The sequence below is a fragment of the Ovis aries genome, chromosome 11 (genome assembly GCF_016772045.2).
Source record: "Ovis aries strain OAR_USU_Benz2616 breed Rambouillet chromosome 11, ARS-UI_Ramb_v3.0, whole genome shotgun sequence".
In the NCBI taxonomy this organism is placed as follows: Eukaryota; Metazoa; Chordata; class Mammalia; order Artiodactyla; family Bovidae; genus Ovis; species Ovis aries.
This window is the reverse complement of record NC_056064.1, coordinates 9,076,616-9,104,455: the sequence shown is the minus strand read 5'-3', so window position 1 is coordinate 9,104,455 and position 27,840 is coordinate 9,076,616. Positions and strand designations below refer to the sequence as shown.

At 39.5% G+C, this 27,840-nt stretch overlaps 2 protein-coding genes across 7 annotated transcripts in view; both read left to right on the top strand.

The window, feature by feature from the left end:
• HSF5 (heat shock transcription factor 5) overlaps positions 1-16,728 on the top strand; it is a 51,127-nt gene extending 34,399 nt beyond the window's left edge. Inside the window, exon 6 of the mRNA XM_004013175.4 lies at positions 14,462-16,728. Within this exon, the coding sequence (XP_004013224.3) occupies positions 14,462-14,532 (71 nt within the window). The 3' untranslated portion in view covers positions 14,533-16,728. The remainder of the gene's footprint in view (positions 1-14,461) is intronic.
• Positions 16,729-19,907: 3,179 nt separating this feature from the next.
• The window catches only part of RNF43 (ring finger protein 43), a 76,305-nt gene continuing 68,372 nt past the window's right edge, over positions 19,908-27,840 (top strand). For 2 of the 6 annotated variants that reach the window (XM_060395116.1, XM_042255288.2), the window contains exons 1-2: positions 19,908-21,628; positions 21,724-22,156. In XM_060395116.1, the coding sequence (XP_060251099.1) occupies positions 21,905-22,156 (252 nt within the window). In that variant the 5' untranslated portion in view covers positions 19,908-21,628; positions 21,724-21,904. Of the gene's footprint in view, positions 22,157-27,840 lie in introns of all 6 variants that reach the window. The other 4 variants (XM_042255289.2, XM_042255286.2, XM_042255287.2 and 1 more) reach the window with 3 other exon arrangements.

Here is a 27,840-nt window from a genome sequence, read left to right as displayed (position 1 = left end):
AGCCCAGCGTTTCTCATGATGTATTCTGCATATAAGTTAAATAAGCAGGGTGACAATATACAGCCTTGACGTACTCCTTTTCCTATTTGGAACCAGTCTGTTGTTCCATGTCCAGTTCTAACTATTGCTTCCTGACCTGCATACAGATTTCTCAAGAGGCAGGTCAGGTGGTCTGTATTCCCATCTGTTTCAGAATTTTCCAGAGTTGATTGTGATCCACACAGTCAAAGGCTTTGGCATAGTCAGTAAAGCAGAAATAGATGTTTTTCTGGAACTCTCTTGCTTTTTCCATGATCCAGCGGATGTTGGCAATTTGGTCTCTGGATCCTCTGCCTTTTCTAAAACCAGCTTGAACATCTGGAAGTTCACGGTTCGCATATTGCTGAAGCCTGGCTTGGAGAATTTTGAGCATTACTTTACCAGTGTGTGAGGTCAGTAGGCCCTTAATTCTGTGTCATAGGCGGAGAAGGTTAGGTGTCTGTTTCCTAATGAGGCCTTGAGACCTCATCTTGCCCAGCAAAAATAGGATATATTGTCAAGATACATTCTTCAACAGACAGTTACCTCCCCAAGAGAGACTCTGGTGCCTGCTGTTAAAATAATAATTTCCTCTCTTTCCCTCCATACTATTGTTGTAAGTGTAACTGATAAGGTAGTTAGCATATTATTTTTTTAAACTCTTACATCCCCACCCCTCACCCCCAACTCCACCCCCACCCTGCCTCCATTCCCCAGTAAAGCCCAATTCTTTGGTCAGTGGTGTTGATAGGTAAGTCTTAATTGACCTTGGCTTCCTGCCATGAAACAGAGGAGTTGTGAAATGTTGACATTATTATAACATCTAATCACACCTTCATGTTATTAGGGGCAGGGAGCAAATGACTTATGCTTAAACTAGAACATCCATGCTAAAATGTTGACTTTTTAAAAAAATAATTATTTTTAAAATGTCTTTATTGGCTGTTGGGTCTTAGTTGCCACCAGCAGGACCCTCAGTCTTCATTGTGTCACGTGAGATCTTTAGTTGCAGCACGTGGGACCTAGTTCCCTGACCAGGGGTGAAACACAGGCCCCCTGCCTTGGTAACACGGAGTCTTAGCCGCTGGACCACCAGGGAAGTTCGCAGGAATTAGCTTTTGTAATGCAAATGTAAGGAGAAATAGTTGCAAAGTATTCTTCCTTGATAGAACTTAGTCTAACAAACAATTGGGCTATAAGAACATTGGTACATATAAGGTCCTATGGCATTAAAAGATTTTAACCACATTCAGTGTAAGATTTACATACTGTTAGAGGCTGTACACGGAGAAGGCTATGGCACCCCACTCCAGTACTCTTGCCTGGCAAATCCCATGGACAGAGGAGCCTGGTGGGCTGCAGTCCATGGGGTCTCGAAGAGTTGGACACAACTGAACGACTTCCCTTTCACTTTTCACTTTCATGCATTGGAGAAGGAAATGGCAACCCACTCCAGTGTTCTTGCCTGGAGAATTCCAGGGATGGGGGAGCCTGGTGGGCTGCCCTCTATGGGGTCACGCAGAGTCGGACACGACTGAAGTGACTTAGCAGCAGCAGCAGCAGAGGCTGTACAATACAGTCAACAGGAAGAAAGCTTCTGGTATTGGTAAAAACTAAATTAAAATCCAGATTTTGTTTACTGAGTCTCAGTTTCATCTGTAAAATGAGGATAATAAGACATATGTTTATATAAAACATATACCTGGCTTAGTATGGTGCCTGATATATAGAAAATACATGGTAAGCAATAGAATTTTAGCAAAATTGTTATTTTCATAATACTTATTATTTTGATGTTTATTACTGTCAAATATTTTTCAAAATGAATGGTCTCATTTTAAATTCATGAGAGCTCTTAGTGTCCCTGGCAGCCCTGGAATATTTCCCTAGTCAGTACACTCCCCATTTTCCAAAGCCACTCTATCATATCATCTCTGCTCCAACTTCCAACACAGCTCCTCTCTTTTCATTCTCGGCTTTGACCTTGTTTCTTATTTTACTGGGAAAATACAAGCAGCTAGAAGAGAGCTTTCGTGTCTCTCCACCAACAAATCTATCAGTCTAGCACTTGTGTAACTCTGCACTGTGCCTTTCTTCCTTTATAATGGGAAAAGGCCAATCCTTCCATTTGTGTGCAGAATCCCCTTTCGTGTACTCACAGACTTAGCCCTGAACAGTTCTCCTCCCCTTACTCTTCAGTAATCACGTTTCACCTTTTATATTAGATAATTCCCATTAGCATACAACCATGCCATCACATAGGTTCTGTGTTAAAAGTAATTCCTGTCCCTTTCCCTTCATTCATATTTTCATCCAGCTACTACATTTTTTCCTCTTCCCCCTAGAGAGAAGCTCCTTGAAAGCATATCCTTATCTCAACCAGATTTTCTAATCGGGTTTTCATTCCTGCTACTCAGCTGAAACTGCTCTTATCAAAGTTTTCTATTACTGCCGTGTTGCCAAATGCAGTGGTCTGTTCTCAGTCCCCTGCACCTCGGCAGCATTGAACCGACAACCTCAACCTTCAGTTGGCTTCTGGAAGATCACCCCTTCCTGGATTTTCTTCAGCTTCACTGGCCACTCTGAGGTTTATTTTAGTAAATCTTCTTTGTTTGCCCTCACTTCTAAATATTGATGACTCCCAGAGCTCAATTCTTGGACCTCTTTTCTTCTCTCTCTAGTCAATTCCTAGGTTATATCAACAAGTCTCATTGCTTTTATTGTCTTCATAGTGCTGACTCCTAGATTTATATCTCAAGTCTCAGTCTTCTCTGAACTCCAAAGGTGCATACCTTTTTTTCCCATGCTGTCTCTTCATTTGTATGGCCAGTACTGTCCCAAATACATTGTAACTCCTTTCCCCAGTTTTACGTATTTCAAGAAATAGTACTTCTAGCTACCTCTAGTCAACCAAAAGTCTTGAAGTCTTCCTTGACTCTCTTTGCTCACATCCCATGCATCAGCAAATTCTGTCAGCTCTGTCTCAGTGTAGATCCAGAATCTGACCACTCACTACCTTTACATGCTGTCGCCGTGGTCCAAGCCGCTGCATCTCTCGCCTAATCAATCTTCTTCCACTGTGTGCTCCTACAGTTTTTTGTTTTTTGTTGTTGTTGTTGTTGTTGTTTTTTTTCTCCACACAGCATTCAGAGTAATCCTCTTAAAATTATTTCCCTGCTTTAATTTTTCCGGTGGTTTTCTATCACATTTAGAGGAAAATCTAAAAATTCTTACTATGATTTTGGCAACTGCTCTGACTTTATCTCCTACCACCTTCTATCTCCCTCATCTGTTCCAGCCACAGCAGTCTCTTCCCTATTCTCTGAACACACCAAGCATGGTCCTGCCTTCCCATTTGGTCTTCTCTCTGCCCGAAATTTTTCTTTACCCAGGTATTCACATGGCTTTTTCATTACATTCAGGTCTCTACTCAAATGGCAGCTCATCTTAGGAACCTTCTTGACTATCCTGTCTGTAATAGGCACCCTATTCCCCATATCCTGCCCTCCCTCAGTCCCTGTTGTTTATTTATCTTCGTTTTTCTTCTATAGTGCTCATCACTACTTGACATTTTATATTATTTTTCTCTCCCTGAAGGTAAGTTCCATGAGGACAAGAATTTTGTTGTGTTCATCTCCAGCCCCTGCAGGATTGCCTGTGGTACTCAATGTTAATGCACCATTAGATCTTGTTCATATGCTTATATCATATTCAAATGATCTTTAAAAAAATTCTGGTAAAATACACAAAACAAAGTTCAACATCTTAACTATTTTTTAAGTATATAGTTCAGTCCATTCATACTGTTCTGCATCATCTCCACCATCCATCTCCAGAACTCTTCATTTTGTAAAACCGAAACTCTGCTTATTAAACAACTCTTGTTTTTCTTCTCACTCGCTAGCACCTGGAAAACCTATCTTACTTTCTGTCTCTATGAAGTCTTTAATTAGCCACCGAAAGATAAGTTTTGAACATCTGAGGAGTCAGTCACCCCATAGGTTGCTTTTAATGAGTGCTTTTTAATAACTTCCCTAGGGTCAGTACAGTGCTAGGGACTCTAGGGATACGAAGGTAGTGTCCTCTGCAGTTCTATTCTGTGGGAACTAAGAACTGCACGTGTCTTTACTAAAGGTAAACATTCTGCATCTCGTTATTGTGCTCTGACAGTGAAAACTGAGATATGTTTGGTTATGAGTTATTTTTTATAGCCATTTCCTGCTTTCCTCTTTTTGTCCCATCATTTCAAACTGATTGGAAAGTATACATTTTTAGGGGAAATTCACATAACATAAAATAACCACTTTAAAGTGAAAAGTTCTGTGTCATTTGGGACATCCACAGTGTTGGTGCACTGTCTGTCTGGATCTGAGACTTTGCATCACTCCAAAAGAACACCCCAGGTGTCAAGCAGCCGCGCTCCGTCCCCTCCTCTCCGAAGCCCTGGGCAGCCGCCAGTCTGTGTTCTGTCTCTATGGATTTACCTATTCTGAATATTTTCTGTAAGTGAAATCATAGGATATGTGACCTTTTGTGTCTGATAGGTTGGTACAAAAGTTATTATGGTTTTGGACTACGAATTTTAAATCATTATAGCTAGGCTCAGACACATCTTTGTTGATCAAAACAGGAGCCATTATAATCAACACATTTTGGCCATTGAAGAATAAAACTGTTTATTCCTGGAGTGTAAAAATCCATGCTTCAGGATTCGACGAACTGTTGGAAAATATTTTCTACCTCCTGCTGGTTGTGGAAGCGTTATCCCTGGAAATGTTGTTGAGATGCTTGAAGTGGTAGTTGGCTGGCAAGAGGTCAGGTGAATATGGTGGATGAGGCAAAACTTTGTAGCCCCATTAATTTAACTTTGGAAGTGTTGGTGGTGCAACGTGTGGTTGGGCATTGTCGGCGAGAATAATTGGGCCCTTTCTGTTGACCAATGCCAGCTGCAGGCGTTGCAGTTTTCAGTGCATCTCATTGATTTGCTGAGCATACTTCTCAGATGTAATGATTTCACTGGGATTCAGGAAGCTGTAGTGGAGCAGAGCAGCAGCAGACCACCAAACAGTGACTATGACCCGTTTTTTGGTGCTAGCTTGGCTTTGGGAAGTGCTTTGGAGCTTCTTCTTGGTCCAGACATTGAGCAGATCATTGCTAGTTGTCATATAAAATCCACTTTGCATCACACGTCATAATCCAATTGAAAAATGGTTCACTGTTGTTGGGTAGAATAAAAGACGACACTTCAAAATGACCGTATTTTTGATTTTTGGTTAGCTTATGAGGCACCTACTTAGTGAACTTTTTCACCTTTCCAGTTTGCTTCAAACGCCAGATGACTGTAGAATGGTCGACACTGATTTCTTTGGCAACTTCTCATATAATTGTAAGAGCATCTGCTTTGATGAAGGCTCTCAGTTGGTCGTTGTCAGCTTCCAATGGCTTGTCCACTATGCTCCCCAACTTCGAGGCACTCATCTCCTCTGCAGAATTTCTCGAACCACCACTGCACTGTATGTGTGTTAGCAGTTCCTGAGCCAAATGCATTGTTGAGATTGCAGGTTGTCTCTGCTGCTTTACTACCCATTTTAGATTCAAACAAAAAGATTGCTCAAATTTGCTTTTTGTCTAACATCATTTCTCTAATCTAAAATGAATATAAAATAAACAGCAAGCAATGTCATTAGCAAAAAAACATAAAGTGAGAAATGTGCATTAAAATGATGTGTAATATAACCACATTTATTTAAGAATGTATCCCAATATCAAAAGACAAAGTTCAGCCGTGCAAAACGACAATTATTTTTGCACCAACCTAATAGTTTATTTTACTTAGCATGATGTTTTCAAAGTTCATCAACAAGGTAACGTGTATCAGAACTTCATTCCTTCTTATGGCTAAACAATATTATTAATATATTATATGTGTATATATGACAGTTTTTTATCCATTCATCTCCTGATGGGCATTTGGGCTTTTTCTACTTTTTGCTTATTGTGAATAGTGCTGCTATAAACATTGTACCTATATTTGAGCATCTTCTTTCAATCCTTTTGGGGATATACCTAGGAGTGAAATTGCTGGATCATATGGTATTTCTATGATCATATGGAATCAGGATTGCCGGGAGAAATATCAGTAACCTCAGATATGCAGATGACAGCACCCTTATGGCAGAAAACAAAGAAGAAGCAAAGAGCCTCTTGATGAAAGTGAAAGAGGAGAGTAAAAGAGCTGGCTTAAAACTCAACATTCAAAAAATGAAGATCATGGCATCTGGTCCCATCACTTCTTGGCAAATAGATGGGGAAACAATGGAAGCGGTGACAGACTTTATTTTCTTGGGCTCCAAAATCACTGCAGATGGTGACTGCAGCCATGAAATTAAAAGACGCTTGCTCCTTGTAAGAAAAGCTATGACCAACCCAGACAGCATATTAAAAAGCAGAGATCTTAATTTGCCAACAAAGGTCCGTCTAGTCAAAGCTATGATTTTTCCAGTAGTCGTGTATGGATGTGAGAATTGGACCATAAGGAAAGCTGAGTGCCAAAAAATTGATGCTTTTGAACTGTGGTGTTGGAGAAGACTCTTGAGAGTCCCATGGTCTGCAAGGAGATCAAACCAGTCAATCCTACAGGAAATCAATCCTGAATATACATTGGAAGGACTGATGCTGAAACTGAAACTCCAGTACTTTGGCCACCTGACGCGAAGAGCTGACTCATTGGTAAAGACCCTGATGCTGGGAAAGATTGAAGGCAGGAGGAGAAGGGGACGACAGAGGAATGAGATGGTTGGATGCCATCTCCAACTCGATGGACATGAGTTTGAGTAAACTCTGGGAGTTGATGATAGACAGGGAAGCCTGGTGTGTTGCAGTCCATGGGGGCACAAAGTCGGACACAGCTAAGCGACTGAACTGAACTGAATTGATGGTATTTCTATGTTTAATTATTGAGGAATTGCCAAACTATTTTCCATATGGCTGAACCATTTTACATCCCCAGTAGCAATGTACCAGAGTCCTCATTTCTCCACATCCTCCCTAACACTTGTTATTTTTCATTATCACTATAGTCATCCTAAGTAGATGTGGAATGGTATCTATCTTATTGTAGTTTTAATTCCATTTCCCTCATGATTGATGATGATAAGCATCTTTTCATGTGCTTGTTGGCCATTTGTAGATCTTCTTTGGAGAAAAAGATATTTTTGACACTGAATAATAATACTCCATTCAATGAAATATTCTCCTGTTTTGGTTAAAGTTCTCTGGATTAAAGCCCTAGTGTGTGCTGTTAGGGCAGTAGTCAGTAAACTAGCCTGTGGACCAAATCTAGCTCACTACTTGTTTTTATATGGCCTGCAAGCTAAGCATGTAGCCTACTCCGTGTCTTACTCCATTCTGCTGCTATAATAAAAATACCATAGACTAGATGGCTTATAAGGGATTCCCAGGTGGCTCAGTGGAAAAGAATCTACCTGTTGATGCAGGAGACGCACGTTCAATCCATGGATTGGGAAGATCCCCCTGGAGTAGGAAAAGGCAGCCGAGTCCAGAATTCTTGCCAGGAAAGTCCCATGAACAGAAGAACCTGGCGGGCTACAGGCCATGGGGTTGCAAAGAGTTGGACACGACTGAGCACACACACACCAGGTGGCTTATAAATAACAGTGTGTGTGTGTGTGTGTGTGTGTGTGTGTGTGTGTGTGTGTGTGTGTGTGTCCTCACAGTCTCAGAGGCTGGGAAGTCCAAGATCAGGGTGCCAACAGATTCAGTGTCTGCTGAGAGTCTGCTTCCTGGCTCATAGACTGCCTTCTTGCTGTGTCCTCACGTGGCAGAAGGGGCAGAGGAGCTCTGGGTCTTCTATAAAGGACTCTAATCTCATTCATAAGAGCACCACCATCAGAACTTAATCACCTCCCCAAAGTCCTGCTTTCTAACACCATCACATTGGGGGTTAGGTTTTAATGTCAATACAAGAATTTTGAGGAGATACAAACATTCAGTCTATTGTACCCTGCATTAGAAAGTCCTAATTCTTAGCTTCTAATTTTTTCACAGCCCTGATCACTGATGGCCAGAGAAGCCCTTAAGAATCAAGAGGGGTCCTTGGTTTGTTCCTGGGTTTCAGCGTCCTCCAAAAAAAAAAAAAGAGTCGGTAGATACTTGTGGGGATCATTCAAAATGAACTATAGTGTTCAATTTAGTTCTCATAGATGACTAAGTATTTTTTATTTCAATAGATATTAAATTCCAAAGTATTTTTGATAGGAACTAAATGTAAAATTTCTAAAGTATCACTTAAATTTCAACTGTCGGTATCATTAAGAGTATCTTCCCTCAGTGAAGTTCCAGCTCTCACATTATTTAAGGTAAAAATAAGAGAGTTTATTAAAATCATCTCTAAAGACTTGTTTGGCCCCGAATTCTGAAGCTCTGTGATGCCAACATTAACTGTTAGGATGTCGTTATGCTCAATAGCCCACTGAACTGTGGTGTCCTGTATCTCAGAACTTAATCTGAGACTGAACTGAGACTGAATCTGAGACCCTTCTGTAACTGAACTGTTTTGAAAATTTATCTTCTCACACTTTAAGTTTTCTTTGACTCTTTTTTTCAAGTAACAGACTTCAAGTTGATGAGGTACCCATCATACCGATTTCAGTAGATGTGCCTTTTGTTAGGAGGAGGCTGTTAACGACAGTCATTGCCATGCTTTGTGTAGGCCTTTTGAACACGTGTTGGCTTAAGAAAATACCATTCAGATTAAAAAAAAAAAATCAAGTACAGAAGCTTAGACTCAATCATTCTCTTCCAGTTTCTACAATGACTCTGTGTGACCCCATAGATGGCAGCCCACCAGGCTCCCCCGTCCTTGGGATTCTCCAGGCAAGAACACTGGAGTGGGTTGCCATTTCCTTCTCCAGTGCATGAAAGTGAAGTCGCTCAGTCCTGTCAGACTCTTCGAGACCCCATGGACTGCAGCCTTCCAGACTCCTCCATCCATGGGATTTTCCAGGCATGAGTACTGGAGTGGGGTGCCATTTCCTTCTTCAACAATGAAATTACCCTAAACCAAATGCACCCAGATATTAGTCTTGTTGTAGAAACTACACTCTCTTGTGTTTTGATAGGTTACTTCATAGTTAAGGGAAATTGAATGTTTAAGAGCAAAGTTCAGTCCATTCCTGAAGAAAGGACTTCTCATTTTCCTGCAGCTATTGCAGGATTCTGGATGAGATTTCATTAAGGTAATAGCCCCCAACCCTAGAGAGTGCTCTTAGTAGGAATTTGCATTTCCAGGGAATTCCCTGGCAGTCCAGTGGTTAGGACTCTGTTCTTCCATTGCTGAGAGCCTGGGTACCATCCCTGATGGGGGAACTAAAATCCTGTGAGGTGCAGTCAAAAAGAATTGCCAAATGAGTAGATGCAATACTCCTGTCCCTGGAGGCCTTTTAGCTCTCGGATCAACTCAGCTCCTTTGATTCTCAAATATTTACTTCTCTGATGCGTATAGAAGGTTCCTGAATAAAGTCCTAGAAACCTCTAGTAGCATCAGACTAATTTCTGTCTTTTTGCATTTTTATTGGTCTCTATGCTCTTAATTCCTTGATTGGCAGCTTTGTTAATGAAGGAAGCTCACTTTAATAATAAAATTATCAGGTTTAGATACTTGTTATTAGAAGCTATGTGCCAAATTGGGGACTTTGGTAGCCCCAAATTGGGGACTGTGTGCCAGCAAATTTGAAAAACTCTGCAGTGGCCACAGAACTGGAAAAGGTCAGTTTTCATTCCAATCCCAAAGAAAGGCAAGGCCAAAGAATGTTCAGACTACTGCACAATTGTGCTAATTTCACATGCTAGCAAAGTAATGCTCAAAATTCTCCAAGCTAGGCTTCCTTAGTATGTGACTGAAAACTTTCAGATGTTCAAGCTGGATTTAGAAAAAGCAGAGGAACCAGAGATCAAATTGCCAACATCCACTGGATCATGGAAAAAGCAAGAGAATTCCAGAAAAACATTTGCTTCATTGACTACACTAAAGCTTTCGACTGTGTGGGTCACAACCACAATGGAAAATTCTTGAAGAGATGGGAATACCAGAGCACATTACCTGCCTCCTGAAAAACCTGCATGCAGGTCAAGAAGCAACAGTTAGAACTGGACATGGAACAATGGACTGGTTCCAAACTGGGAAGGGAGTACATCAAGGCTGTATATTGTCACCCTGCTTATTATATGCAGAATACATCATGCTCAGTGCTGGGCTGGATGAAGCAGAGCTGGAATCAAGATTGCCAGGAGAAGTATCAATAACCTCAGGGATGCAGATAACACCACTCTTACGGCAGAAAGCAAAGAAGAACTAAAGAGCCCTTGGTGAAGGTGAGAGAGTGAAAAACTGGCTTAAAACTCAACATTCAGAAAGCGAAGATCATGGCATCCAGTCCCATCACTTCATGGCAAAAAGATGGGGAAATGAAACAGTGAGAGACTTTATTCTTTTGAGCTTCAAAATCACTGCAGATGGTGATGCATTCATGAAATTAAAAGATACTTGCTCCTTGGAGGAAAAGCTATGACAGACCTAGACAGCATATTAAAAAGCAGAGACCTTTCTTTGACAACAAAGGTCTGTCTAGTCAAAGCTGTGGTCATGTATGGATGTGAGAGTTGGACCATAAAGAAGGCTGAGCATTGAAGAATTGATACTTTTGAACTATGGTGTTGGAGAAAACTCTTGAGAGTCCCTTGGACTGCAAGGAGATCAAACTGGTCAATCCTAAAGGAATTCAATCCTGAATATTCATTGGAAGGACTGATGCTCAAGCTGAAGCTCCAATACTTCGGCCACCTGATGCAAAGAGCTGACTCATTAGAAAAGACCCTGATGCTGGGAAAGATTGAAGGCAGAAGAAGGGGATAACAGAGGATGAGATGGTTGGATGGCAACACTGACTCAAGGGACGTGAGTTTGAGCAAGCTCTGGGAGGTGGTGAAGGACAGGGAAGCCTGGCGTGCTGCAGTCCATGGGGTCGCAGAGTCAGACATGACTGAGCAACTGAACAACAAATCCCAGTCATTAAGGCTAAGAGGGTTTGTTGCTCACACTACACAACCCATTCTGAGGCTATTATAGAGCCATACCGGCTGTTGTTACTTTATTTTTTAAAAACTTATTTTGGGATATCACCAATTAACAATGTTGTGATAGTTTCAGGTAGGTGACGAAGGGACTCGGCCATACCTATACCTATACATGTATCCGTTCTCCCCCAAACTCCCCTCCCATCTAGGCTGACATATAACACTGAGTGCAGTTCCCTGGGCTACACAGTAGGACCTCGTTGGTTATCCACTGAGCTGTTGTTACTTTAAACATGCCTATCTGTGATGTGCTCCTGTCCATTATTTGAACCTATCAGTAGGATAAAGATTTTAATAAATGAGTTGTCCACTGAAAAAAGAGGATTTGTTGCTATTCTTCAGTCTACTTCCCCATAAGAGGTCTGTAGTTGTTTTATAGTCTTAGGCCTTGTTTATAGTCTTTCCCTTTGTCACCGATTCAGTGGACATGAACTTGGGCAAACTCCAGGAGATGGTGAGGGAGAGGGAGGCCTGGCCTGCTGCAGTCCATGGCGTCGCAAAGAGTTGGACACAACTTGGCACCTGAACAACAGCCTTTGTCATTATCAAGAATTCCTACTCTGCTTTCAAAAGAGGGCTGCAGTTAGGTCTGTTCATATTCCAAAGTCATGTTTTAGTATTTTCTATTACTACATGGCCTGTCCTCCTTATTCCGATGTGGAGTTGAAGTGTTTAGAGAATGATCACACTTACATATTACTCATTCTGTATCCTTTGATCAGCTGATGCCTAGATAGCACTTTGTACCAATTAAATCAGAATATATGGGGGTAGAAGCCCTGGATCTCAATTTTTTTTTTAAGATCCCCAGGTAATTCCAGGGTGCAGCATGATCTAGAAACCACTGGCTTTAGTAATCATCTAGTGTAGAGGTTCCTTGAGTCATCTCTTTATTACTCAGGATTAATTAGATGACCATATAACTGCATTTCAGTTACTTGAAAAAAAGATGTTCTATAAATTAAGATCGAACTGTAATCATTATCCCTGTTATTTAGACTGTAAAGAAGCCATTTTTGTGGTAAAATATGTATAACATAAAATTTACCTGTTTGCCTGTTTTTAAGTGTGCAATTCAGGGGCATTAAGGACATTCACATTATGTACTACCACCACCACCGCCCATCTCCAGAACTTTTCTCGTCTTCCCAGACTGACACTCCATATCCATTACATCCTTCCCTGCAGCCCCTGGCAACCACCATTCTACTTTTATTTCTATGAATTTGACTACTTCATATGAGTAGAACTGTACACTATTTGTTCTTTTGTGACTATTTCATGTTGTAGATCATTCATGTTGAAGACTCATTCATGTAGCATGTGTCATAATTTGCTTCCTTTTTAAGGCTAAATAATACTCCAGTATATGTTTTCCCATTCATCCATGGATGGACTCCTGGATTACTTTCACCTTTTGGCTATTGTAAAGAATGCTGCCATGATCAGAGATATGCAAGAAGCCCGTTTTAAGTGATAAATTGATGTCTGTTCTTCTGCAAGATGCTTATCTGGATAAATTGCTTGTTCTTAATGCAGGAGACCTGGGTTCGATCCCTGGGTTGGAAAAATCCCCTGGAGAAAGGAAAGGCTACCCACTCCAGTATCCTGGCCTGGAGAATTCCATGGAATGTAAAGTCCATGGGGTTGCAAAGAGTCGGACACAACCAAACGACTTGTACTTACACTTTCTTTTTTTAACTAGTTTTTTTTTTTTTTTTTTGGCTTCAAGGCACAGCATGCAGGATCTTAGTTCCCCAAACCAGGGATGGAACCGCTGCCCCCTGCAGTGGAAGCGTGGAGCTCTTAACCACCAGATTGCCAGTGAATTTCAAAATTGCTTGTTCTTCATGGATAGGTTGTACTCCTGTTCACCAGATGAGCTAGTACTTTTCTTTAGTAATTGATCTTCCTTTTATAGAAGAGGGCAAAAATTAAGTACTGTTCCAAATGCCCTCTAGATTTTCTCAAAGGTGGTGGTAGAATTATTGTTTCTCGTCTCTCCTGCTCAGGCTGTTGATCAGTCCCACAGAAGTTATGTTTTACAAATAGCGTAACAGAAGTCTCTGTATGTCTAGTAGGAAATTAAGGATTCATTCTGTGTAGTTTAGTTTAACTCCAAAATGCTACTAGGACAAGATTGTAAGCTTAAAAATCAACCTTAAAAAGGCTCCCAGGTCATGTTGTTCTGAGTGAATGAGTGAGTGAAAGTCACTTAGTTGTGTCTGACTTTTTGCAACTCCATGGACTACAGTCCATGAAATTCTCCACATCAGAATACTGGAGTGGGTAGCCTTTCCTTTTTCCTGGGGATCTTCCCAACCCAGGGATCAAACCCAAGTTTCCCGCATTGCAGGTGGATTCTTTACCAGCTGAGCCACAAGGGAAGCCATGCTATTCTAGAAGTTGTAAACTAATTAGATTGAATCTAGAACCCGCGTTTGTTCAGTTGCTTAGTTGTGTCCAACTGTTTCTCCTCTGTCCATGGGATTCTCCAGGCACGAATACTGGAGTGGGTTGCTATTCGTTTTTTCAAGGGATCTTCTGACCCAGGGATGGAACCTATGTCTCCTGCTGCTCCTGCATTGGCAGGCGGCTTTTTTACCACTGAGCCGCCTGGGAAGCCCGGAAGCCACATTAGTTAACTCTGTTGCTATACATGGCCTTAGCTTTTTTTTGTTATAGAACCTAGTACCTGAGCTGAGAGCTCACTTTTTAACTTCTTCCCATTCTTTCTGTCTCTTGACCTCCTCGAAGGGTATACTTAATTTTTTTTTATAGACAGTTCAGATGGACACTTTTATAAGCGAATCAGCTACATTAGTCAATAGGTAGAAATTTTATGGAGGCAATCAACTTTGGAAAGGTAGTGTTTACTTAATTTAACATTGTTTTTTGTAAGGCATTGCTTCATAATCCTGGAACCTATTTTTATAACATTGAAGAAATGAATTTTCATATGTGTGTTTATTGTACTTTGATCTTTTTGACACTGTTTCTTAATTTTATACTTACAGTAAAAGTCAGTTGAAATGAAAAAAGGCTTAGTGACATCACTAAAAGGAGAGATGTTTTAAACTTTGTTAGTCTCTTTGGGTTAATGCCTGAGCTGCATCTGTGCTTTAGAGGTACAGAAATGCCCTAAAAATTGAGAGCCTGATGAGATAATGTAATTTTAGAGCCCATTCTACAGGTGAAACATAGCAGCTTGTTCTTCTTGTTGAAAGACTTGCCTGTCGAACTCTACAGTTTGAGAAACAGTGTAAACAAACCTTATTTTTCTTTCTAGATCTTCATCTGCTGGTGGATGTTGCCTGCAAGCAGGAACACTTTCCAAAGGAGGAAGAACTAAAAGAGTGAGGATTGGATGACAGATGCGACATTGTGCACTAGCTGTAGCTGGAGGCAGACTAGCCTTGCACGTGGCACACTGTTGGGATTTTTTCAGTTCTGTTAAGGAGAAAAAAAAAACGTATTTTTGTTTTGTTAATTGAGAATTTTGTTAATTGAGAATTGGAATGTGATATTTCCTACAGCTGTTCAGTTCAGATTGTTTACCTTGACCAACTACAAAACATCTAGCAGTCTTTGTTTGTTTGCTGCCCAGATCCCTTTCACATGAAAAGTCCTGGCCTTCTGTTACAGTCAAGAAGCATCTAAAAACAGCTGCGTGTATGGTCCCGGAGAAGACTCTGTGTGTGGGTGTGCTGATCTGTCGTCTTGCCACTTTCAAACAGTAGTCAGTGCAGCTCCACTGGGGAGTTCAGTCTATCTGTTTCAAATCGCAATGTGATCCTTTTAGAGAAGATTGTGAGAAGCAAAGGCATGTGAGGTCACCAAGATCACAGGTCTAAATGGGTCAGGAATTCCAGGGAAGAAAAACTCTGGGGAAGAGTTAATTTTCTAAATGATTAACCAGGAAATGCTCTGACTTCCTCACCCAGCGTTCTGTTTCAAGAGCAAGGCATCTGGGCTTGGACCATCCATCACACTTAACAGCCCCTTATTCTTTTCTATTAATGGGAACATTCTTCTATTTTCATATCTTTCTTTAATTTTAATAATACAGTATCATAAATGGTAAGGTTTTGTTAATGTATCACTTGTTTAATATATCTTCTAAAGAAAAGTATTTTAACTTGTTTAATTGTATTTATAAATGCTGGTAGATTTAAAGTTTTAAAGCTTTATATTTTTATTAATATTGTGGGTAGAAGGATAAAGGATGCCTGTGTAATATTTTTATTTTTAAAGGGAAATGTACAATGTGTGAGCAAAACCATTAAGAGATTTAACACAGTGTTTATACTTACATTCAGTAAATATAAATTCTCAGCTGTAAAAGATACTGTGTGCAAATTCTGGGACTAACTGATTAGTAGTTACCTAACAGAAGCTATACCTTTAACAGTTTATGTATGGTTTAAGCTTCTGAGAGAAGTTTGGATAGTGGGATAGACTTAACATTTTTATCTCATCCCCTCTTTAGGATCCTAAATTCGAATAGTACAATTGTGGAACTGGTTTTTAGGAGAGGTATCTTGGATATCCAGTTTCTGTAGTTGATCCCTCACTTGCTCATCCAGTGACAGTAAGAAGCTTTCTGATTTTAAAGTTTCCAGTTGACTAGAACTTTCTTACTGGATTCTGCCTCAGTTTTCCTTATAAGCACTGCAGAAACAAAAGGGAAGCCTAGGAATATGAAACGAATGAGAAAGGAAAGGCACATAGTGATATGTGACGTAAATACTCTTTCAGCCATGGTGGGTGTAACAATACATTTTTTAAATTGCGTTGTGCCTTCCCAGTGATGTCAAACCCTGGAAGTGTTACAGAGATAGTAGTATTTTAGAAAAGGTTGAGCTCTGTTTTGGTCTGCAGTGACTCAGTTTAGATATGAAAATAGGTCCTGAAAAGTGACCTCTTTGGTCTATCTGATTAGACTAGTCCATGTCTATGTGATGAACATTTATTCATCTTTATCAGCAAGGTTTAAAAGATGAATGGATTATCGAGACTCCTACATCTTTTGGTCAGATTCTGTATTTTGGTAGAGTATGTGAATAGGAGACCGAGTTTCTAAATGAAGGAACTTTGCCTTTTCTCTGTCATGTTGAAAAAGCTGATAAATAAAATATCACTAAGTAAGTGATATTCCTTCCCTTAACTGTGCCTTTCTTGGCTTCATATATGTTGAAAGAGATAATATCTTTTGAGGAACATGTGTCAAGCAGGAACCTTGACATGGATTTGGTTTCAGTTGTTTTAAGGCTTAATTAATGAAATGCCTTTATCAGCTTTCCAAACTTTTTTTATATATTGATACAACAGATCGGGGAGCTGGATCTCCTGCTATACTCACATGCCTGCTACCCATCACCTAAAGCTATCATTACTGTCTTGGAAAAGTGGCAAAAGGTAACATAAAATCTTTGTGTAAATTAGTCAGTAGGGTCTGATACATGCTAATAAGGTTCCTGACTAGCACCTCAGTATTTCAGCACCTTAAACAAAAAATTTCAATCAGTCAACAATAAAGTGAGTGTTTCAACTAGACTTGTTGTCTTGCTTGGTTTTTACTGTTGAATTGGTGATCAATAGAAACCTCATTCATTATGACTAATAATCACATTAGTAAAGTTCAAAAGGAAGTGTGCTCTGTTTTTCAAAGAATCCGACTTAAAAAGTCCTGAGTTTTCTTCATTTACACTTGAATAGAGATTGAATAGTTAAAATGCCGTTGAGAGTAAGGACAGTTCTTAGACATGCTTTTAGAAACCTAGGTTTGGGGAAAGAACCGAAGTCTGGTAACTTTAGTCAGTGCAGATGTGGAGATAGGTCCTGAAGGGTGATCTGTTTTCTGTGGGAGGTTGGCAGTAGGTGTCAGTGTGGGCACTTCATTGCCGCAGTGATGCCATCGTTATGGAAGTTAAAATTGCTCAGGGATGACTCCAAAACTTGAAGCCAGAGAATAATTTCTCTTGCTTATCGATTCTGCTGACTTTTCGTGTCAATACTGTGTAAATAAGCACAATATATCAGTGAACTAAGCCCTATAGAGCTGTTTGGTTGGATCGTGAGTAACTCGAGGTACCCAGCTTCGTGATACCTATTATCGTCATTCAGGGTTTCCTCAAGAGAGAGCAACCACATCTGTATTTTTTTTCCTTTCAACTAAGTATCCGTATTAAGCCTCTTAGGTTGGGTATCTTAATTCCTTTGCAAGTTTCAAGCAGGAATAGGCGAGGCAAAATCAATCAGTAGGTTGCTGCTACTGCTACTAAGTCACTTCAGTCGTGTCTGACTCTGTGCGACCCCATAGACGGCAGCCCACCAGGCTGCCATCCCTGGGACTCTCCAGGCAAGAGTTATGGAGTGGGTTGTCATTGCCTTCTCCAATGCGTGAAAGTGAAAAGTGAAAGTGAAGTTGCTCAGTCATGTCTGACTCTTCTCGACCCCATGGACTGCAACCTACCAGGATCCTCCGTCCATGGGATTTTCCAGGCAAGGGTACTGGAGTGGGTTGCCATTGTAGTAGGTTACTGTTTGTTTAAAGTTTAAAGATGTTTTTGCATATATCAGATATGTAATAATGTATATTTAAATCTTTTTGTTATACTTTTATATAGAATACATAAAAACATAAAACCATAGCACACTTCTAAAAAATTCTCTCCAGAAGAATTAGATCTATTTCTGTTCTTTAGGAAAGGAGCTATAAAAGGTCTATATTTGTATTATGTTCTTATGGTCAACCAATAAATAAAAAGTGCTAAATTAAGAATTTACTTTAGAATTTATCTCTCCGCTCTAGGTGTTATTAGGCCTAAAATGCCAAAACTGTCCCCATAAACTCTCTTGAAAAACTTACTAAATTTTTAAGTGAAATATAATTGAATTACAATGTGTTAGTTTCAGTGTGCAAGAAAGTGACTCAGATACATATATACACACACACACATATTTTTTCAGATTCTCTTCTATTATAGTTTATTCCAAGATACTGAATATAGTTCCCTGTACTATACAATAGGTCTCTGTTGTTTACTTTATATATAGTAGTTTGTATCTGCTAAGCCCAAACTCCTAATTTACTCCCCTCCACCACTTTCCCCTTTGGTAATCATAAGTTTGTTTTCCATGTCTGTGAGTCTCTTTCTGCTTTGCAAATAAGTTAATTGTGTCATATTGTAGATTGCACACGTAAGTGATCGCATATGACATTTGTCTTCGGCTTGCTTCACTCAGTATGATCGTCTCTAGGTCCATCCATGCTGCTGCAAATGGCATTATTTCATTCTTTTTTATTGGCTTAGTAATATTCCATTGTATGAATGTACCACATCTTCTTTATCCATTTATCTGTTGATGGACATTTAGGTTGCTTCCATGTCTTGGCTATTGTAAGTGGTGTTGCTGTGAACATTGGGGTAAATGTATCTTCAAATTAGACTGTAAACCCTCTTTAGGGATAAAATTCTCAAGGCGACCAGGTCACTCATACCTTTTGCCTTCAGAGGCATTATGTCATTTAATCTTTACAGCAAACCTACAATGCAGTTATTATTCTCCACATTTTACAGGTAGTCAGTTTTCACAATTCTTTTGTCCACGTTAGAAATTGTTTGAAATTTTATGTGCTTCTTGCCACAACTTAAAATGTGCTTTTTACCACAATAAGCATGTAGCATAAATCTTAACCTTTTTTAAGTGTAATGTTAATCATATTCACATCATTGTTCATTTGTACAGTTTGGAAAGATTATTGGCATCAGATTAAAAATAAGATGTCTGGCCACAGTGAAATACAATCTGGTCATTTTGAAAATTCAAATTTTAGAAACATACGTCAGAAATGTTTGCATTCTTTCTAAAGAAAATGTTACTAGAAGGGTTATTGTTCACAAATGTGGTAAAAGTTACTAGAAGGAATATTTTTCACAAATGTAATTAACCAAAAATCAGTGTTCTTTTTACCTACACTCTTATTAAGCATATATATTTACCCCTTTACTTGTATTTATGATATAGACTTACTTTCAGTTTCACATTGAAGGCCCAGGTCTGATCCATAGTATTATTTCACATCCCAGGGATGTAAGAAGAAAATAACAGATTCCAGCCCTCTGACATCACCTAATGTAAAAGCTTGGTACAGGCAGTTTAGAAAAGAGCTACTGAATTTAAATTTGCAGAAGCTGAAGAAAAACTGCATAAAAAGGGCAGAATTCTTGCCAGGGTAGCTGACTTAAGACAATAAATCAGTGAGTGAGAACTACTGCACAGGATCACATTATTCTGGCTTTGTGGCCTTTATAGACACTAAAACCCAGAAGAGCAGATATCCCTTTGAACTTACATTTGCAAAACGTTGTGTCCATTATTTTATCTTATGGGTTTCTTTTTTTTTTTGGTCTTTATTTCCTCATCCCGCCGTCTGTCTCTTGGGTTGCAGAATCTGCTTACCTATCTGTTCACGTGGCCTTGATTTACGTGCGGGAGCTTGCTTACTCAGAGGAAGGTATTGAGGACTGAACTGGGTGCAGTGTGGCCGTGGCTCAGTAGAGGGAGTCGGGGAGCCGAGAGAAGAGCGAGCTCAGGAACGTGTCTGGTGAAGTGTGCGCGCACCGTGCCCCAGGCAGCCAGGAGGAGGGGGCGGGACGGGGCGGCTGCCTCTGGCCGCTCCACCCTCACTGTGTCAGCAGGTAGAGAGCGTGATTGCAGTCCCAGGGGAGGGAGTCCGAGCTAGAACACCAGTTACAAACCACAGGCTTCCTCCTCTAGGGAGCTGATCCAGAATTGTCTTTCTGGAAGGGAAGCACTTGAATCCTTCCGAACTTTCCAAGTCTATCCATGATTCAGAGACCTTGCCTTCTCCCTTTGGGATTGTCTGTGTTCCTGGTAGTGAATTGTTGCTGATGTATTTGCTTCTTTGCTCTTTCAAGATCTCACCATTTTTATATGCTGTTTGGGGAGAAAAAGGACTTTTGTTAGAAAGGAGATTTCAGAAATGGTTTTGGATCCTCTCTCAGTGGTTTTAGAGTTCTTGGGGACAGTAGCTCTAACCTTGGAGTAAGTTTCTGCCTTTGACCTGCATGGATTATTTTTTCAGGCTGCGGAATTTCTCGGCTCCTACCTGCAGTGTGGGGCACTTGGTTTGGTTGCAGAGTAAGAAGGTGGAAGAATGAACTGTACTTGGTTAAGCAGTTGAAACCTTTTCTTGAGCAGGATCTATAAAAGCATAATTGAATTTGTTTCACCCCCGTGGATTCCAGTGGGCCCGACAGCACAACAGGTTTGCAGATTTCTTTTGAAATTCTTTTTTTTTCCCTCCTTCTGCCTCAGCGAAAGAAAAGAATCTATATAACAGGTTCATATTCAATTGCTTGGCTTTTCAGCACTTATTCTGAAGACTTAATAAGATTTTTTAACTTGACCTCTGAACACAGTGGGCTTTGTGGTTGAAGTGCATTTATATTTACTTAAGGGTGCACATTTTGAAATCTTAGAGTAAGATTTTGTTTGTACAAAGACCCAAATTCTCAAGTGTGCCTAGAAATAGCACAGATCTACTCTACTCAGGATTATTTTTACTTTTTCAGGGCATTCTACTTAGAGCTTGTAGACTAATCACCTCCTTACTCCCACTGTCTTTTATTCCCCACCTCCTCAAGGAATTTGAAAACGTGTTAGGAATAGTCCTTTGTTTTAATATGAACCCAGAAAATTACAGATTATAAGATCTGGATAATAAAGTAGTTTCCAAAAGCATCTCATGGGAAATCACAGTGCTTGGCATTCTCAAGTAGGAGAATAAAAGGAGGAATCCCTAAGATAGAAAGGAAGATAAAGATAGAAATAGGAATTTCAACTGGAAAAGATAATTGGAAAGCCAACCTTTTCAAATATTCTTCTAATTATGAAAATTGGAAAAGATTGTGATGCTCAGATTTATCCTGTGAATATGTGAAGACATATAAATCAGCACCTAACTTACTAGCAAATCTAGGTGGAAAATTTAAAACTCAGTATATTTAAGTTCATGGAAAGTGTTATAGGTTCAATGGGCCTGGAACTTTGGCTACGCTGAAGTACGGTTTAATGTTGAAACTTTTATGAATACATGTAGCATCTTTGGCTGTCTCTCAGGTGTGGTCTGAAATATTGTTCCCTCTCCTTCCCCTTGAAAAAGAAGCTCTGTGATCTTTAGTTTTTTACCATTGACAAGTTTTGCAACTTAAAAGGGCCACCTCTTCATTTTCCGAGCTGGAGCTTTCCACTCTCACCTTTGATGCATGGCCTTAGTCGTTTACTTTGCCTTGTTTTGTTCATTAGCATTGGGTTTAGTGGCTCGAGGACTTGTTGCATATGGAAGACCAGCACCAGGTGATCTGACATAATAAAGATTCGGGATGTGACATTCAACCTCAAGCAGCACTGAGAATTCCCAAGAGAGGTGCGATATCTTTACTAATCATAGTGAAGATGGGAGAAAATGACATACCTGAAGCAGAAGTAGGCTGACAATAACCTTCTTCCCTGCTTGAGCAGGAATACCACCTGTCCTTGGGAATATACTTTAGAGAAAGGAAGGGCCAAAACTACACCTCGGCTTTCTGAAACTGACGCAGAAATTTCTTTTCCGCCGTTTGTCTGGATTTGAGAACCTGCGTTTGGTCTTAGCTACTGGAAGCGGTATGTATGGCCGAAGTGCATCGCTGCAGCTGGTAGCATGAGTGGTGGCCACCAGCTACAGCTGGCTGCCCTCTGGCCCTGGCTGCTGATGGCTACCCTGCAGGCAGGCTTTGGACGCACGGGACTGGTACTGGCAGCAGCGGTGGAGTCTGAAAGATCAGCTGAGCAGAAGGCTATTATCAGAGTGATCCCCTTGAAAATGGACCCCACAGGAAAACTGAATCTCACTTTGGAAGGCGTGTTTGCTGGTGTTGCTGAAATAACTCCAGCAGAAGGAAAATTAATGCAGGTAAGGATGACTTTATTATTTTTCACTTTCCATCTGTTTGAAATATACCTTCCTTCTTTTGTCTCCCAAATCGAATTCCACAGAAGGGCTCTGCTGCCTGGCTTTCTATTTGTTTCATCTTGTTAAACATGTTACTTATTGACATTCTAAAGCAAATTCTGAGTTTATACTCGAGAAGAAACATAAATGCTGTATTTTGTAAGATCATCTGCTTATTTTTAACTCTGGTATTACACTACATTACATAATAAGACCTTTCTTTGCAAGTGATATATTCTGGACACTTTTTTTTTTTAAATAGATGAAATAGATGGGCTTGTATTTAATTAACTCAAAGAGTGTACTTATATCCTGTTTTAGATTTGAGGTGAGCACTACGGTTGATTTTGATGGTCAGCAGCACCCTGACGTTCTAGAATGCCTTTGGAGCATATTTGATCACTGTGTCACTTTTAAAATTCAGTCAAGCTTGAATGCTACGGTTGGCTTTATACCATGTGGGGCACCTTATTGCTAAGCCCAAAATGGAGAGGATTGGATTACAAAATGGACACAAGTTGTAAACCTGCCTCCTGATCACTTTGGTCTCGTCTACACTTAATTTTATTATTTTCAAAACTTTTAAATGTAACATCTGTGTTTTATTGACCCACAGAGTTTTTCAGACAGTTTCTTAGGCTTTGCAGTTGTGAAATTTGCCTATAACTCATTCATAGCCTACTCTGTATGTGTTTAATTTATGAACTGACTGAGGCCATCGCATTTCATAGATGAATTGCTCATACCCCCCCACCCCCAGCCTACAAAGGTAGAGCCCTCTTTTTAATGTGGCATTCTAGTATCTTACTCTATAAAATTATATTACTTATTGATTAAAATTCATTTTATCAAAGAACATTTCTTGCTGTAGCTCTCAGTCACAGGTGAAAATGTTGTTAAATATGATTCATCTTAGCATCCAAGCTCAGATTTTTATTGCGTGATATGAACAGAACCAAAATATTGTATTAATTTAAATTTTGGTCCACTCAAAGGAAAAAGCTGAGAAAATTTAACAAATTATAGAACTCTTTTTGCCCAACACAGTTTTATGTATATCTTAGTGGCTGTTCACAATCATTTCGTAGGCAATATTTTGAAGCTGGGATAAGTGAAGTGGAAGAAGAATTGGGTGAAAAGGAAGGCTCTGCTATTTAGAAAAATAGACAGGCAAAAAGAATATATCTGGAAAAAACAGTGTAAGAAGTTTTGGAAAAGGGTCTATTTAATTTGAACTTTAGGACAGACTTAGGAATATCTAAAAGTTGAAACCATAAATCATTTTGAATACAACAGTTAGGAAGGAAACTTCCTTTCTGCCTTTACCTGGTTAATACTCTGAAGCATGAGTGAGGTATGTACTCCATTTTCATTTCTTGCCCTGAGTAATTTCAGGATGGACCCGCATTCTGGTAGCTCTGAGGCCTTGGAAGCTGTACTAAGCGTTGTGCCTTATTAATATCCTGTGGCAGCATGTTCAACGGGTTAATTATATGCTGCATTAAATAGTGTCCTCTTTTATTTTAATTTTTTAGTCTTCTATTATAATACATCTCTACGTACAGTTTCTGTATATTCATAAAGGAAAAGGTATGTAAGAGATATTAGCTGGCATTCTCTTTGCGATTTATTACTTAGTCAGTCTGTATCATGTCTTCTCCTATTTTGCCCTTTTTCTCATGCTGGTAAGTGTTGCTTAATCCTTTTTTTCCCACCTATTAACTTTGAGTCTATCACTGTCCTTTAAGTATTGCTTCTTCACTTTGTGAAGAGCACATCTCACTGTTATTCAGCAGGACCTTTCCAGGCTTTCCAGTAGCTAGTTTGCGTCATTGGCAATTTCCAGTCTTTTCTTCACCTTTTCTCTCCGTGCAAGCTTCTTCTATGTCAGGGTCAGTAATAAATTTGTATACTAGCTTAGTATTAATCTCTGGAGATTTTCAGTATTGGTCCTGGTTTATTGTCTATTAATCAAGTTTTAATCCACAATAATTACTAAATTTTCTTAATCTCTTATGAGAGACTTAAAAAAAAAACTTTTGAATGAGATGCATCAGTTCTTTTTTATCCACTGTTTGATTAACTCTTTCAAAGAAGTCTAGCGTGTTAGGGACACATGGTGTACACTTCTAGAATCCATGCTGTTGGTTCCTTATCAGATTACACTGCAACACAGGTTTACTCAACTGTGGTTAACCAAGCCTTCCACTCGGCTCAAGTTCTGTTTGAATGTCCTAGAGCTGTGCTTTGCTACACTTCAGCTTTCTTGGTGGATATCTGTCCCCTGGTGTCACAAATCCAAAGACAGTTTTCTCTGTTGGCGTTGCAGAATTTTGGATAATTCTATATATCCTTCTACCTATGAATTATTCTAGCGGCCTGTTAAGCTTGATTATCTTCAAAGATGCAGTTAAGTCTTTGTAAAATTGGGCATGCAATGCATTGGGAAATGTGAAGTTATGAGGACAATGATTTAAAAAAAATAATGATGACTGCGTTATTGTGGTTTCTGTAATTTCCAGAAGTTTCATAAAATCTGACATGTCTTTACATTTTGTTCAGTTATTTCAGTGTATGTACTATTTCATAAGGACCAAATTAACTGGATTTTCATTTGTATTGCAATTTGGATTTTCCTTAAACAGAGAGAAACATCCTGTGACAGTGTGCCCCAAGTATTGTTATTCTGTTTAATAATAAAATAAACCATAGAACTTTCTCCTAAAATAATTTTGTTTGTCTCAGCTTCATCTGATGACTATATGTACAAGACCAGGTCTTGGTGAATTTTTGTCCTGATTCTTATTCCTCAGTTTTCTCTTTACCAAGAGTTATATCTATTGTACAGTATATGTTCAGAGTCTTGAATTATAATATTCTCTTTAAAGTACTATAAGAAAGTCAAAATAAAAGAGGAAGTGTTGCCTTGGCCATATTTCTTTCATTTCTCAAATCGTCTCTTTTCCGTTTCAAAACTCCCCATCTTAGTCTTGACCAAATTATATTGTTTTCCTTCCTATTTGGCCCAAGAGCCGCTTCTCTGCACAACCGTATTATTTCAAATCCCTGTGCGGGTTTGCCATTGTCTTTAAAGTGTCTACTTCTTAGGTTTCCTCTACATTTGCCAGAATCCTGTCTCTCCCTCTTTTCTGATTTCCTGCTCCTTTTTAAATCTGTTTCCCATTTAATGTTTATATTTAGGATAACTTTCTACCAGTCTTCTCTCTCAGTATTTCCCTAACTGGCCATCAAAAATCCAGATCCAAAAAAAATTTATTTTTATAATTATGAGTAATGATGGATATAAACTAAACTTATTGTGGTGATCATTTCACAATATATATGTATGTCAAATCATATTATACACCTAAAAATAATACAGTGTTATATATCAATTATATCTCAAAGAAAAAGCAGAATGCGGGGGGGACACACACACACACAAATTCATGCCAAGGAAACTAATTACTTGGCAGTGTGATAAAGACACTGGTAGCGATTACACTATTATTGTTTTGACCATTCTTTCGAATATACTCTTTTTTTTCTTTCTCCTGGTTTATACAACTGTAGAAGGAAAATGAGCTGGGGCTTATGCACTGTCTCACTGTCCAGCTTTCTGGTTTGTTAACCTCTTATCAATGTTTGTTTATATTATTTCTTAGTGATATTGTTGCTACCACTTCTAAAAATGATTACAGTCCTGTTTTCTTTCTCAATTCTTGCTCTTTATTAATAAACGTGACTTAGAGGGACAGCCCAAAATTCATTTTCCTTCTCCTCAAAGCAGAAGCCCAAGAGGATCTTAGTGTAGCGCAGGAGAGGTCACTGATTCTTTAACCATCACATTCTTCCTGCTTAGCTGGTTGTCCTGGATTTTCTTAGACTCCAGGTTAAAGTTATGATCAAGATTAGAATGTGCTGCCCTGAGGCTTCAGACCTACAATGGAAGCTGTGGTAGTGCAGCATTTGGCCAGCAGCAGTGAACACCTCCTGGACAAATTCCCCCTTGCTCGGTGTCTCTGCTTGCCCCTTCGTTTACCTATTAGTCAACACATAGTTATCCTATCTTTGCATTCTCACTTTATTTGTAGTCAGGGCCTGAAGTGAACGTTTTGGGGAGGAAGAGAAAACTTCATAGTTTCAGTTTTGGCCAAAGCCAGAGAGACAATGCTGTATAGCAAAGTGCAGTTGACAAAGTGATTAAACTGTAACTAAAGGGACCTGACTTTTAGCTCCAACCCTGCCGCTGAGTAGTTGGGTGACAAGATAGTTTCTACCTTTCTAGGCTTTAGGTTTGCATCTGTATAACTGAACTGTGCCACGCACTTTTCATGCATTAGCTCACTGAATCTCCATTATACCTTCAAGAGAGAAAGACAGTCCTTTTTAAATTTTTTAATTTTTTTAAGATTAGGGCAGATGTTTTTTAATTGTGTTTTTAACTGAAGTAGAGTTAATGTACAAGATTATATAAGTCACAGGGCTTCCCTCATAGCTCAGTCGGTAAAGAGTCTACCTGCAATGCAGGAGACCCGGGTTCGATTCCTGGGTCGGGAAGATGCCCTAGAGAAGGAAATGGCAACCCAGCCCAGTATTCTGGCCTGGAGAATCCCACGAACAGAGGAGCCTGGCAGGCTACAGTCTATGGGGTCACAAGAGTCAGACACGACTAAATACACACAGGACAGCATATGTTACAAACAGACAATACAGTGATTCACAGTTATTGAAGGTATAACTCCATTTATAGTTATGAAGTATTGCCTATATTCCCTGTGTTGAACAGTATATCCTTGTAGCTTATTTAATACGTAATATTGGTGCCTGCTGCCCTTCCAGCCCTGTATTGCCGCTCCTCCTCCCTGCCCCTGCTGGGAGAGCCACTAGTTTGTTCTCTGTGAGTCTGCTTGCTTTTTTGTTGCTGTTATATTCACTAGTTGTTGTATTTTTTAGATTCCACATATAAGTGATATCATACAGTAGACATACAGTACTTTTATTTTCACATATTATAGGTAAAGAAATGGAGGCTCAAAGTGAGTCTCAAAGCTATTTGCCAAAGTCTAAAAGTAAGTGGCACGGCTGGAGCTTGAACCCCAGAGCTCCTGCTGTTCTCACTCTAGAATTTTGTGCATCAAAAATGCTGCAGATGGACACCAGGGTAGGCCTTATATAAATGACGAACTTATTTCCAGAAGAGAAGAGAATGCAAATGATGAGTATTGTTCTCTGCAGTTAATCCAAACTATATATATTTCTTCCATTTCTCTTCATTTGTGCTTCATTCACAAAGATATTTGTAAATCAGAATGTTATTTACTTGGTATATCTGTTTTAGTGTAACAATTATCATTACCTTTCTCTTCCTTTTATAACAGTAAGTTGTTTAACGTAGGAACATGAGATAATAAACTTTGAAGTCGCATGCATCTAACTGTCATTGCTCAAGTCAGAGCTTCTTGGAAGCAGAGATTTCAAAGATTTTGTAATTTTGCTTTGAGGCCAGCCTTTAAAAGAAGTATACCTATTTGAAGTACAGTCAACTCTCAGTTATTTATGTTAGTGGGGGTGCAGAAAATTCAGTTAATTTATAATTGACTTTGGAATGTAGTCAGAAGTATACTATCGGATGTAAATCCTCT